The sequence below is a fragment of the Neodiprion virginianus genome, chromosome 7, assembly GCF_021901495.1.
Source record: "Neodiprion virginianus isolate iyNeoVirg1 chromosome 7, iyNeoVirg1.1, whole genome shotgun sequence".
Taxonomy (NCBI): domain Eukaryota; kingdom Metazoa; phylum Arthropoda; class Insecta; order Hymenoptera; family Diprionidae; genus Neodiprion; species Neodiprion virginianus.
In genome coordinates, this window is record NC_060883.1 from 24,901,090 (window position 1) to 24,915,734 (window position 14,645).

At 42.6% G+C, this 14,645-nt stretch overlaps 1 protein-coding gene across 5 annotated transcripts in view; it reads left to right on the forward strand.

Moving 5' to 3' along the window:
• The window catches only part of LOC124309412 (LIM domain only protein 7), a 62,248-nt gene extending 58,344 nt beyond the window's left edge, over positions 1-3,904 (forward strand). For all 5 annotated transcript variants that reach the window (XM_046773061.1, XM_046773064.1, XM_046773065.1 and 2 more), the window contains 6 exons: positions 39-358; positions 743-983; positions 1,083-1,291; positions 1,570-1,745; positions 2,100-2,264; positions 2,632-3,904. In XM_046773061.1, coding sequence (XP_046629017.1) covers positions 39-358; positions 743-983; positions 1,083-1,291; positions 1,570-1,745; positions 2,100-2,264; positions 2,632-2,654 — 1,134 coding nt within the window. In that variant the 3' untranslated portion in view covers positions 2,655-3,904. The remainder of the gene's footprint in view (positions 1-38; positions 359-742; positions 984-1,082; positions 1,292-1,569; positions 1,746-2,099; positions 2,265-2,631) is intronic.
• The last annotated feature ends 10,741 nt before the right edge of the window (positions 3,905-14,645 follow it).

The following is a 14,645-nucleotide window of genomic DNA, read 5'->3' on the forward strand; positions in this document are numbered from 1 at the left end:
ACCGATTACCTTGACCATATTCCACGAATTTTTCGCAGGAAGTACTTCGCGTGGAAAGGGAGCTTCTTCAGCTTGAACAAGAGGAGCTGAAGCGGCAGCGTAGCAACCTGGCATATCGTGAACAAAAGCAGCAGAAGCTCGCGGAGCAGCTGCGGGAGCAGTGGAAATCCATGCAGGACGTTGTGCAGGCACCGGTGAACACTCCGTCTATTCAATTCAAGGCCCTACCACCCGTCAATTACAGGTCCTCTATGCCGAACCTCGAAGATAGTCAGAGGCGAAAACTACCACCACCCCCGATACCACCGGCGAAACCCCTGAGACTGGTGGAACAGAGGCAACGTGACGTTACTATAAGGTGAGCTCGGCATCGACTGGGAATTTACTTGTTGTCCCGCGAGGTAGTTTTTTAGTCGATGAACGATCGAGTTACGGAACAAGCCTCCTCGGCGAGCTGTAGCCAGGGAAGACTGAGTAGAACACGCCAGCCTATAAGTATACATCGACGCTTAATTAATTCTGTTCAATTTCCGGCCAGGCGATCACGTAACACCGTGTTAAGCGTAGATGCATTCAGCTGATATCCACGTCCGTGCCGTTGTGTAAAAGAATGAATCGGACTATTCGCTGACTATTGATTTACCTGTAGTTACTCATGACCGTGCATTTAGACAGCGACGAATGCGGGATCGATTTGAAAACGGTTTTTCTGATACTCCGCGATGTCGCGAATGAATTACAGGAGCAGCCGCATGCCGTCGGCAGATTCCATTCCACAACAGGTTGACGCGTCATTGCGTCACAGCGCCTCCGCAACTACTTTGTCGAATCATGCTGGACAGCAGATGACCAGGCAGACCCTGCAGGCTCTCAGCGCGGCGCCGAGGCCTCGCATCGTTCAAGGCGATCAGTGGGTGCAGCGGAGAAAAAGCGACGTCCCGAGAGGTGCCCAGGACATGAATTACCAGCACTGGCTCATCCAGGTGAGATTGTCGTTTATTTTGAATTTTTCTCTTATTTCAATCCGTAATCGTTGCCGCAGGGGGATCTTGCTGATCTGTATGATTGTTTTTGATTTTCAGGAGGCCGAACAGCGTCGTATAAACGAACAGAATCTGCGATCACCAAGAAAGGTTCAATCTTACGTTACGGGTACTTCGGTTCCGTACAGTATGCAATGTGCTTCGCCGAGAGTCCAGGACAACAAACCACTACCGGATTCCATAATACAAACGTTGACCCAAAGAGTGCAGAACCGAGCACAAGAGAAACCTCTACCTCCACGACGAAGGTATGACATATTACCTTGTATCACAAACATCTCCTTCGTATACGGAGAGCGTAGCCAGGAGGGTTGTTCTGCAGCTTTGTCCTCCGTGATAAAAGTGATAAACAGTTGATTAAAGCGGCTTCCTGATTGGTCAAAATAATGTTTGTCACTTTTTCAAGCGAGTACAAAGACAGAATAACCGCCCAGTGACCGGCAGGTATACGATTTAATGGTACACGAAAACGAAGGCACGCTGCGTCAAGTTGATTTCATTCGTTGCATCCGTTCTGCCACATTAGATTAGAACACAGCTCGAGCCACGAGCATATATCTACCCAACATCAAGCCCAACAACCGCTTCAGCCTCAGCAGCAAAGAGCTCAGCAACAAATAACGACGAACAGCGCAGAATCCCAAGAAAAGATGCTCAGCGTTAGTGGAAAGAAGAAATGTTCGCACTGTGGTGATGAACTCGGTACGGGCATTACCTGATTCATGTAGCTTGGATATTATATTTGTACCAATGTTGCAACGTCCCTCTTCTCTTGACGGTTCGAAATAATCTTCCCGCGCTACCTCCGTCATCAACTCGGTTACTTTGTAGATTTTACGAGCACTAGTGTTAATAAAAACTACACGATATTCTCGTCGTTGACAGGAGGTAGTACAGAAAATAGGTTTAGCGGCATGTGAGCATACCTATAGGGACTTGCTGACTCGTGTGAGTTTGGGCACTTTATGCTCGCAAGGAATCTCTATTTTTTGCGCACTTGCCACAAAAATAACCATTCCTGTTCTAACGACTTACTACCAATCGGTTTGTGCACAGGTCGTGGTGCCGCGATGATAATCGAAAGCTTGAGATTATTTTACCACATGGAATGCTTCAAGTGTTGTGTCTGTCACGTCCGTCTTGGCGACGGTCGCATGGGCACCGATGTACGTGTACGGAATCACAAACTCCACTGCCACAACTGCTACTCCAGTGACGATGGTATTCACACGTAAACTTACGCCACTTTAGCGATATGATAGCAATAACGATTCCTTTTCCGATAGCTGTGTCATTCGTTAGATTAATATCTATTACATGTAGTCTTTCCATCTTCTCTCCAGGTAACAATTACTGTGAGATCCACCGTTCGCGCGTTGTGAAATCACGAATGAGTAATACGAATTGTTGAGTAAATAAACCAACGAAGATAGGACGACTTCTAGTTTCTTACTTCGCATCTAATCTCATTCGTTTTCGCAACGCTGCCATCACGGTCTTACATACGTTCTATCGCTTTTCTTTAGTGTTAGTCCTATTTTCTCCCTTATCACATACTCACGTGGTTTTTCTTGTGTTGAATTTTCAGGTGTCAAATTCAGCTGTGTGTAGAAATTTGGGCTATGGATCTAAGCTGACTAACTTGAATATAGCGTGTTTCGGCTATATTTTATAAGGTGTAGTTCGCTACTTTGCTATATTAAGTCCCTTGTTCGGCAGGGTTTATCGATATAAATTATAATAGCATAACATGAGTTCTCTCGCCCCCCTTTTTGTTCATTTCCTTGTCTCATTTTTTTCCCCCTTTTGTTTTTGTTTTTGATAATGTTGTAAATATCTGTCGCACTATGTACGAATCCCTAGCAGAGGACTTTGATTTTTATTTTCTTCTACGTCAAGTGTTATATAAATATACTGTGTAGCTGAACACTGCTATAAAATATTCAATAGGTGTGTTACTGTTCTACCTATGTAGTAGTATAATTATTAACATTAAAAATTAAAGTTTTGACGCAGTGTGTAACTACAGTTTTGTAAGAGAGAAATTGTTTTAAATATTGTTGAAACTAACCAATGTACATAGCGTGTATTTATGTAATTAGCTCAGTGATAATAATGCGTATCGTTAAGAATACGTCCCGACGAATCGGGAGATCAGCGGTCACAAAAAAGTACTGCGGTACAGAGACGAAATGTTGCAAGGCTGACGCTTCGGTTTCGTGTGAACGACTAAAATCGAGAGCGTACGAGGGTGTAAATCTTGTGTAATATAAGGAATGTGATATTTATGAAAGAAACATGCTGCTCAAAAAGAGTTGCGTAAGGACATAAAGAAATAAAGCTCAAGATTCTCGCTGAATGAATCGTGAAATTCAAAGTGTCGACGCGAGCTGTGTGTGAAAAATCAAATTCACCAATACTGTCGAGCGAAGAATCTGTTAACCGGGGAATTCCCTTTTTAAATTACGCAGCATATAACGGGCGCGAGCTCTTTCACTAGGACGTGTCAGTACGTCACGCCCGGTTAACAGGTTAATACACCCTAGCTGGTATGCATGTATTCAGATCTTCCATGAGTAGAATGTTGATTCGTGGGGAAAATATTGATACCCTCTGGCCGAGAACGCCTTTCCCTTCAAACTGTAATGACCGAAAGCTACCCTGATCCTGAGACACTCAGATCAAGAGCTCAATGACACGTGACCAATGTCATCGTTATTTTAATTAATATTACACTTAATATAATTATTATTGTGAAATATTGTAAGATACCTGTTTTATGTTATTATACAGCGTGTAATTTTATATTAACAAGAGAAATAAATGTTTAACTGTAGACCTCGAAGGTACCAGATAAGAAATGGCGGTAAATGCATGATTCTTTGGAGTCCCTGATCCTAGCTTTGTTAGACTTTTTATGTAAATTTAAAGTTTGCGATACAAATAGACGGAGGCAGATGTAAACCGAACAAGAACTAGCTATTGACGTACCATTTTCAGGAGTACCAACGGATACTGTCGGAGAATTGATTTACAAAAGCATCATTCTTTGGGCCGCATCACATTAGAACTGACATTTTCTGAAATTCGGCCGAGTATTGTTAATAATTTCGAATATGTGAGTTACACATCCACACATGCGATATTCGGGTATCCTTTCATGGGATATTGATGGCGCATAGTCCCGAGTCGATCAGACTACGCATCCAGAAGAAACAACCAAAAAACAAAAAAATTTTGTCCTACTGTCGCAACGAATAATTCTGTAATTTTCAAAATGTGATATTTGAGTTTCTGAAATCGATAATAGTAAAATAAGACTCATACAAATCAAGTCTAACGCAAAAAGTTTTTCGGCCCAAACTTCGCCAAAAAATTCGGGGCAATTTCTTTTGATTTTCGAAAGCATTTTAGTTCTTTGTGGAAAATGCTCAGAACAATTTATGTTATGCATTAGCTGTACCGGGATAGTTGTCTGAGACAAAGCGGTCAATGGTTTGGAGGTTGGAACCGCAAAACGAAGAATTTCTTGGTATACTTTTCATATTCCCTTGCCGGTTGGTTCCATGACGTTCTACATGATTTTTTTTGTTTTCTAGGGGACCGATTAGTCTAGAAATTATAGTGCGGATTGAAAATCGTGAAAAACTTTGGGCGATGAAGAACGCAGAAAATGCAAAACTAACCCCTTTGCATTTTTTCGGTCACAGTTTCGCCGTTTTTGTATCAGTTAAGAAGCAAGGTTAACCTTGCGACCTGCGTATCTGGGTAACCTTCTTGACATCCGTAAGTCTGGTGCTCATGATTCTACGGTGCGTAATTGCGGGGATGTTGTGAAATTTCGTCGTGTTTTCTCAGCTGTTGGTTCCGCGATGTCACGGACGCCTTTCGGTTTTCTCAGGATCCTGCAATCAGCCTCGAAAGAGTCAAACAAAGTGATTCAAACACGAGCACATTTTGCCGTATAAATCGCAGGAAAGGATCATACTGGAAGAGTTATTTAACTCGGTTCTGGGAAGAAAAGTTGAGGTTCAAAATCACAGGATTGAGGAAGCTATCGCTTTGCAGTTTGTGTGTCTAATGTTCGTGGACTTAAAAAAATACTGAGATCGATATATTCAAACCATATGCCGAAGTAATCTCACGACTTCACGTAATGAGAACAACACGTCAAGAGTCACGACTGAAACACAAATCATTTCGACCTGGTGTTCGAGAAGGGGAAGGAGAAAAAGTACAAATTCACGGTTAAAAAGTTTCGAAAATGCTTTATTCGATAAGCCTTAGGACGAGTACAAGTGTTCAGGTGTCAGTGTATAATACCATGAATGGATACCAGATACTATTGAAGTGAGACAAAATGAGATGAAAAGGAAATGATTAAACATTCAACAGGAAATTTGAGTGTTATGTAAAAAAAAAAGATGAGCAATGGGGATTGTATTGAGCAAGATATGAGAAATAGTACTTGGGATGAGTATGGTTATAGTTGGTCAGTATAGCTTAAGTTCAAGCTAGCGTGCGCGCACAGGTGCGATGTACCTCTGCAAAATGCTGTCTGCATTGCACAATACTGTTCGTATTTGATGTGACCCTTGTATGAATAAAGAATTTGGAAATATTGACCAATCATTTCTTCATGTTGTACCTCCAGTTGGTCTTAATATGCAGTGTACGCCTTTATGCGAATCCACAGTGTCCCTATGGTCGAGACGATGTTTCTGTCAAAAGTTGCAGCGAAACAACAACGCATTTTATTCGTCATTTGTATGCTGTCGGTCCCACGCTCTTTTCGCTGCGTTTTGTCAGTTCCTGGGCGTCCAATTAGTTGGGAAAGAGTCATACGAATCAAATCCAAGACCACAAATTTTCGGCTCCAAAAACAAAAAAAAAGTAAGGCTTTGCATTTCGGGCGAAAATTTTCGCGATTTTGTGAAGTGCTGAAATAAATTCTTTCATGCACTATTCCGGCGTAATTTTGCGATAGAAAGCAATTGCGCGGTCCCTATACGCTGCGAACAACGCCTCAAAAGTGAAGGTCTGAAAACAAAAACCTGTGTCTTCGACATTTTCAGCAGATGGCTTTTCCTTGGTAATTTCTCTCCTGTTGATCCTACGCTCTTTTCGCTGCCTTTTCTAAGTTCCTGGGGGTCCAATTAGTCAGGAAAGGGTTGTACAAATCGAATCTGGGACCGAAAATTTTTTGTTCGAAAAATGGAAAAAAAAGTAAGGCTACCCCTTTATATTTTTGGCGAAAGGTTTCGTGATTTTGGAAAGTGCTGAATTGAATTCTTTCTGGCACTATTCCGACGTAATTTTGCAAGAGAAATCGAGTGGTCGCCTTCCCAACACGCTGCGATCGACGCATCAAAAGTTAGAACCAAAAAACGAAAACCTGTATTTTCGGCACTTTTCAGCAGCTGCAGTTTCAATCCTAGGTTCTCTCCTGTTGATCCTACGCTGTTTTCGTTGCGTTTTCTGAGTTCCTGGGGGTCCAATTGGTCAGGAAAGGGTCATACAAATCGAATCGGAGACTAAAAGTTTTTCGCCCAAAAAAACAGCAAGGCTTACCCCTTTGTATTTCTGGCGAAAATTTTCGCGATTTTGAAAAGTGCTGGAATCAATTAATTGCGGCGCTATTCGGACGTAATCTTGCAGGAGAAATCGATTGGGCGCAGTCCCAATACGCTGCGATCAACGCATCAAAAGTTACAGCCAAAAAACGAGAACCTGTGATTTCGACATTTTTCAGCAGGTGCTTTTTCCGTCCTAATTTCTCTCCTGTTGATCCCAGGCTGTTTTCGCTGCGTTTTCTGAGTTCCTGTGGCTCCAATTGGTCAGAAAAGGGTCATACAAATCGAATCGGAGGCTAAAAGTTTTTCGCCCAAAAAAACAGCAAGGCTTACCCCTTTGTATTTTTCGCTGAAATTTTCGCGATTTTGAAAAGTGCTGAAATAAATTTTTTCTGGCACTATTCCGACGTAATTTCGCGAGAGAAATCGATTGGGCGCAGTCCCAATACGCTGCGATCAACGCATCAAAAGTTACAGCCAAAAAAAACGAAAACTTGTTATTTCGACATTTTTCAGCAGGTGCTTTTTCCTTCGTGATTTCTATCCTGTTGATCCCACGCTGTTTTCGCTGCGTTTTCTGAGTTCCTGGGGGTCCAATTGGTCAGAAAAGGGTCATACAAATCGAATCGGAGACTGAAAGTTTTTCGTCCAAAAAAAAAGCAAGGCTAACCCCTTTGCATTTCTGGCGAAAATTTTCGCGATTTTGAAAAGTGCTGGAATAAATTAATTGCGGCGCTATTCGGACGTAATCTTGCAGGAGAAATCGATTGGGCGCAGTCCCAATACGCTGCGATCAACGCATCAAAAGTTACAGCCAAAAAACGAGAACCTGTGTTTTCGACATCTTTCAGCAGGTGCTTTTTCGCTCGCCATTTCACTCCTGTTGGTCCTACGCTCTTTTCGCTGCGTTTTCTGAGTTCCTGGGGGTCCGATTGGTCAGAAAAGGGTCATACAAATCGAATCGGAGACTAAAAGTTTTTCGCCCAAAAAAACAGCAAGGCTTACCCCTTTGTATTTTCGGCGAAAATTTTCACGATTTTGAAAAAAGCTGTAATAAATTCTTTCACGCACTATTTCGACGTAATTTTGGGTGAGAAATCGATTGGGCGCAGTCCCAATACGCTGCGATCAACGCATCAAAAGTTACAGCCGAAAAACGAGAACCTGTGATTTCGACATTTTTCAGCAGGTGCTTTTTCCTGCGTGATTTCTATCCTGTTAATACCACGCTGTTTTCGCTGCGTTTTCTGAGTTCCTGGGCTCAAGTTGGTCAGAAAAGGGTCATACAAATCGAATCAGAGACTAAAAGTTTTTCGCCCAAAAAAACAGCAAGGCTTTGTATTTTTGGCGAAAATTTTCGCGATTTTGAAAAGTGCTGGAATCAATTAATTGCGGCGCTATTCGGACGTAATCTTGCAGGAGAAATCGATTGGGCGCAGTCCCAATACGCTGCGATCAACGCATCAAAAGTTACAGCCGAAAAACGAAAACCTGTGATTTCGACATTTTCAGCAGGTGCTTTTTCCGTCCTAATTTCTCTCCTGTTGATCCCAGGCTGTTTTCGCTGCGTCTTCTGAGTTCCTGGGGCTCCAATTAGTCAGAAAAGGGTCATACAAATCGAATCGGAGACTAAAAGTTTTTCGCCCAAAAAAACAGCAAGGCTTACCCCTTTGTATTTTTGGCGAAAATTTTCGCGATTTTGAAAAGTGCTGGTATAAATTAATTGCGGCGCTATTCGGACGTAATCTTGCAGGAGAAATCGATTGGGCGCAGTCCCAATACGCTGCGATCAACGCATCAAAAGTTACAGCCGAAAAACGAAAACCTGTGATTTCGACATTTTCAGCAGGTGCTTTTTCCGTCCTAATTTCTCTCCTGTTGATCCCAGGCTGTTTTCGCTGCGTCTTCTGAGTTCCTGGGGCTCCAATTAGTCAGAAAAGGGTCATACAAATCGAATCGGAGACTAAAAGTTTTTCGCCCAAAAAAACAGCAAGGCTTACCCCTTTGTATTTTTGGCGAAAATTTTCGCGATTTTGAAAAGTGCTGGTATAAATTAATTGCGGCGCTATTCGGACGTAATCTTGCAGGAGAAATCGATTGGGCGCAGTCCCAATACGCTGCGATCAACGCATCAAAAGTTACAGCCAAAAAACGAGAACCTGTGATTTCGACATTTTTCAGCAGGTGCTTTTTCCGTCCTAATTTCTCTCCTGTTGATCCCAGGCTGTTTTCGCTGCGTTTTCTGAGTTCCTGGGGCTCCAATTGGTCAGAAAAGGGTCATACAAATCGAATCGGAGACTAAAAGTTTTTCGCCCAAAAAAACAGCAAGGCTTACCCCTTTGTATTTTTTGCGAAAATTTTCACGATTTTGGAAAAAGCTGAAATAAATTCTTTCACGCACTATTTCGACGTAATTTTGGGAGAGAAATCGATTGGGCGCAGTCCCAATACGCTGCGATCAACGCATCAGAAGTTACAGCCGAAAAACGAAAACCTGTGATTTCGACATTTTTCAGCAGGTGCTTTTTCCGTCCTAATTTCTCTCCTGTTGATCCCAGGCTGTTTTCGCTGCGTTTTCTGAGTTCCTGGGGCTCCAATTGGTCAGAAAAGGGTCATACAAATCGAATCGGAGACTTAAAGTTTTTCGCCCAAAAAAACAGCAAGGCTTACCCCTTTGTATTTTTGGCGAAAATTTTCGCGATTTTGAAAAGTGCTGGAATAAATTAATTGCGGCGCTATTCGGACGTAATCTTGCAGGAGAAATCGATTGGGCGCAGTCCCAATACGCTGCGATCAACGCATCAAAAGTTACAGCCAAAAAACGAAAACCTGTGATTTCGACATTTTTCAGCAGGTGCTTTTTCCGTCCTAATTTCTTTCCTGTTGATCCCAGGCTGTTTTCGGTGCGTTTTCTGAGTTCCTGGGGCTCCAATTGGTCAGAAGAGGGTCATACAAATCGAATCGGAGACTAAAAGTTTTTCGCCCAAAAAAACAGCAAGGCTTACCCCTTTGTATTTTCGGCGAAAATTTTCACGATTTTGAAAAAAGCTGTAATAAATTCTTTCACGCACTATTTCGACGTAATTTTGGGTGAGAAATCGATTGGGCGCAGTCCCAATACGCTGCGATCAACGCATCAAAAGTTACAGCCGAAAAACGAAAACCTGTGATTTCGACATTTTTCAGCAGGTGCTTTTTCCTGCGTGATTTCTATCCTGTTAATACCACGCTGTTTTCGCTGCGTTTTCTGAGTTCCTGGGCTCAAGTTGGTCAGAAAAGGGTCATACAAATCGAATCAGAGACTAAAAGTTTTTCGCCCAAAAAAACAGCAAGGCTTTGTATTTTTGGCGAAAATTTTCGCGATTTTGAAAAGTGCTGGAATCAATTAATTGCGGCGCTATTCGGACGTAATCTTGCAGGAGAAATCGATTGGGCGCAGTCCCAATACGCTGCGATCAACGCATCAAAAGTTACAGCCGAAAAACGAAAACCTGTGATTTCGACATTTTCAGCAGGTGCTTTTTCCGTCCTAATTTCTCTCCTGTTGATCCTAGGCTGTTTTCGCTGCGTCTTCTGAGTTCCTGGGGCTCCAATTAGTCAGAAAAGGGTCATACAAATCGAATCGGAGACTAAAAGTTTTTCGCCCAAAAAAACAGCAAGGCTTACCCCTTTGTATTTTTGGCGAAAATTTTCGCGATTTTGAAAAGTGCTGGTATAAATTAATTGCGGCGCTATTCGGACGTAATCTTGCAGGAGAAATCGATTGGGCGCAGTCCCAATACGCTGCGATCAACGCATCAAAAGTTACAGCCGAAAAACGAAAACCTGTGATTTCGACATTTTCAGCAGGTGCTTTTTCCGTCCTAATTTCTCTCCTGTTGATCCCAGGCTGTTTTCGCTGCGTCTTCTGAGTTCCTGGGGCTCCAATTAGTCAGAAAAGGGTCATACAAATCGAATCGGAGACTAAAAGTTTTTCGCCCAAAAAAACAGCAAGGCTTACCCCTTTGTATTTTTGGCGAAAATTTTCGCGATTTTGAAAAGTGCTGGTATAAATTAATTGCGGCGCTATTCGGACGTAATCTTGCAGGAGAAATCGATTGGGCGCAGTCCCAATACGCTGCGATCAACGCATCAAAAGTTACAGCCGAAAAACGAAAACCTGTGATTTCGACATTTTCAGCAGGTGCTTTTTCCGTCCTAATTTCTCTCCTGTTGATCCCAGGCTGTTTTCGCTGCGTCTTCTGAGTTCCTGGGGCTCCAATTAGTCAGAAAAGGGTCATACAAATCGAATCGGAGACTAAAAGTTTTTCGCCCAAAAAAACAGCAAGGCTTACCCCTTTGTATTTTTGGCGAAAATTTTCGCGATTTTGAAAAGTGCTGGTATAAATTAATTGCGGCGCTATTCGGACGTAATCTTGCAGGAGAAATCGATTGGGCGCAGTCCCAATACGCTGCGATCAACGCATCAAAAGTTACAGCCAAAAAACGAAAACCTGTGATTTCGACATTTTCAGCAGGTGCTTTTTCCGTCCTAATTTCTCTCCTGTTGATCCCAGGCTGTTTTCGCTGCGTCTTCTGAGTTCCTGGGGCTCCAATTAGTCAGAAAAGGGTCATACAAATCGAATCGGAGACTAAAAGTTTTTCGCCCAAAAAAACAGCAAGGCTTACCCCTTTGTATTTTTGGCGAAAATTTTCGCGATTTTGAAAAGTGCTGGTATAAATTAATTGCGGCGCTATTCGGACGTAATCTTGCAGGAGAAATCGATTGGGCGCAGTCCCAATACGCTGCGATCAACGCATCAAAAGTTACAGCCGAAAAACGAAAACCTGTGATTTCGACATTTTCAGCAGGTGCTTTTTCCGTCCTAATTTCTCTCCTGTTGATCCCAGGCTGTTTTCGCTGCGTTTTCTGAGTTCCTGGGGCTCCAATTGGTCAGAAAAGGGTCATACAAATCGAATCGGAGACTAAAAGTTTTTCGCCCAAAAAAACAGCAAGGCTCACCCCTTTGTATTTTTGGCGAAAATTTTCACGATTTTGAAAATAGCTGAAATAAATTCTTTCACCCACTATTTCGACGTAATTTGGCGAGAGAAATCGATTGGGCGCAGTCTCAATACGCTGCGATCAACGCATCAAAAGTTACAGCCAAAAAACGAAAACCTGTGATTTCGACATTTTTCAGCAGGCGCTTTTTCCTTCGTGATTTCTATCCTGTTAATACCACGCTGTTTTCGCTGCGTTTTCTGAGTTCCTGGGCTCAAATTGGTCAGAAAAGGGTCATACAAATCGAATCGGAGACTAAAAGTTTTTCGCCCAAAAAAACAGCAAGGCTTACCCCTTTGTATTTTTGGCGAAAATTTTCGCGATTTTGAAAAGTGCTGGAATAAATTAATTGCGGCGCTATTCGGACGTAATCTTGCAGGAGAAATCGATTGGGCGCAGTCCCAATACGCTGCGATCAACGCATCAAAAGTTACAGCCAAAAAACGAGAACCTGTGATTTCAACATTTTTCAGCAGGTGCTTTTTCCGTCCTAATTTCTCTCCTGTTGATCCCAGGCTGTTTTCGCTGCGTTTTCTGAGTTCCTGGGGCTCCAATTGGTCAGAAAAGGGTCATACAAATCGAATCGGAGACTGAAAGTTTTTCGCCCAAAAAAACAGCAAGGCTTACCCCTTTGTATTTCTGGCGAAAATTTTCGCGATTTTGAAAAGTGCTGGAATCAATTAATTGCGGCGCTATTCGGACGTAATCTTGCAGGAGAAATCGATTGGGCGCAGTCCCAATACGCTGCGATCAACGCATCAAAAGTTACAGCCAAAAAACGAAAACCTGTGATTTCGACATTTTTCAGCAGGTGCTTTTTCCGTCCTAATTTCTTTCCTGTTGATCCCAGGCTGTTTTCGGTGCGTTTTCTGAGTTCCTGGGGCTCCAATTGGTCAGAAGAGGGTCATACAAATCGAATCGGAGACTAAAAGTTCCTCGCCCAAAAAAACAGCAAGGCTTACCCCTTTGTATTTTTGGTGAAAAATTTCACGATTCCGAAAAGTGCTGGAATAAATTAATTGCGGCGCTATTCGGACGTAATCTTGCAGGAGAAATCGATTGGGCGCAGTCCCAATACGCTGCGATCAACGCATCAAAAGTTACAGCCGAAAAACGAAAACCTGTGATTTCGACATTTTCAGCAGGTGCTTTTTCCGTCCTAATTTCTCTCCTGTTGATCCCAGGCTGTTTTCGCTGCGTTTTCTGAGTTCCTGGGGCTCCAATTGGTCAGAAAAGGGTCATACAAATCGAATCGGAGACTAAAAGTTTTTCGCCCAAAAAAACAGCAAGGCTCACCCCTTTGTATTTTTGGCGAAAATTTTCACGATTTTGAAAATAGCTGAAATAAATTCTTTCACCCACTATTTCGACGTAATTTGGCGAGAGAAATCGATTGGGCGCAGTCTCAATACGCTGCGATCAACGCATCAAAAGTTACAGCCAAAAAACGAAAACCTGTGATTTCGACATTTTTCAGCAGGCGCTTTTTCCTTCGTGATTTCTATCCTGTTAATACCACGCTGTTTTCGCTGCGTTTTCTGAGTTCCTGGGCTCAAATTGGTCAGAAAAGGGTCATACAAATCGAATCGGAGACTAAAAGTTTTTCGCCCAAAAAAACAGCAAGGCTTACCCCTTTGTATTTTTGGCGAAAATTTTCGCGATTTTGAAAAGTGCTGGAATAAATTAATTGCGGCGCTATTCGGACGTAATCTTGCAGGAGAAATCGATTGGGCGCAGTCCCAATACGCTGCGATCAACGCATCAAAAGTTACAGCCAAAAAACGAGAACCTGTGATTTCAACATTTTTCAGCAGGTGCTTTTTCCGTCCTAATTTCTCTCCTGTTGATCCCAGGCTGTTTTCGCTGCGTTTTCTGAGTTCCTGGGGCTCCAATTGGTCAGAAAAGGGTCATACAAATCGAATCGGAGACTGAAAGTTTTTCGCCCAAAAAAACAGCAAGGCTTACCCCTTTGTATTTCTGGCGAAAATTTTCGCGATTTTGAAAAGTGCTGGAATCAATTAATTGCGGCGCTATTCGGACGTAATCTTGCAGGAGAAATCGATTGGGCGCAGTCCCAATACGCTGCGATCAACGCATCAAAAGTTACAGCCAAAAAACGAAAACCTGTGATTTCGACATTTTTCAGCAGGTGCTTTTTCCGTCCTAATTTCTTTCCTGTTGATCCCAGGCTGTTTTCGGTGCGTTTTCTGAGTTCCTGGGGCTCCAATTGGTCAGAAGAGGGTCATACAAATCGAATCGGAGACTAAAAGTTCCTCGCCCAAAAAAACAGCAAGGCTTACCCCTTTGTATTTTTGGTGAAAAATTTCACGATTCCGAAAAGTGCTGGAATAAATTAATTGCGGCGCTATTCGGACGTAATCTTGCAGGAGAAATCGATTGGGCGCAGTCCCAATACGCTGCGATCAACGCATCAAAAGTTACAGCCGAAAAACGAAAACCTGTGATTTCGACATTTTCAGCAGGTGCTTTTTCCGTCCTAATTTCTCTCCTGTTGATCCCAGGCTGTTTTCGCTGCGTTTTCTGAGTTCCTGGGGCTCCAATTGGTCAGAAAAGGGTCATACAAATCGAATCGGAGACTAAAAGTTTTTCGCCCAAAAAAACAGCAAGGCTCACCCCTTTGTATTTTTGGCGAAAATTTTCACGATTTTGAAAATAGCTGAAATAAATTCTTTCACCCACTATTTCGACGTAATTTGGCGAGAGAAATCGATTGGGCGCAGTCTCAATACGCTGCGATCAACGCATCAAAAGTTACAGCCAAAAAACGAAAACCTGTGATTTCGACATTTTTCAGCAGGCGCTTTTTCCTTCGTGATTTCTATCCTGTTAATACCACGCTGTTTTCGCTGCGTTTTCTGAGTTCCTGGGCTCAAATTGGTCAGAAAAGGGTCATACAAATCGAATCGGAGACTAAAAGTTTTTCGCCCAAAAAAACAGCAAGGCTTACCCCTTTGTATTTTTGGC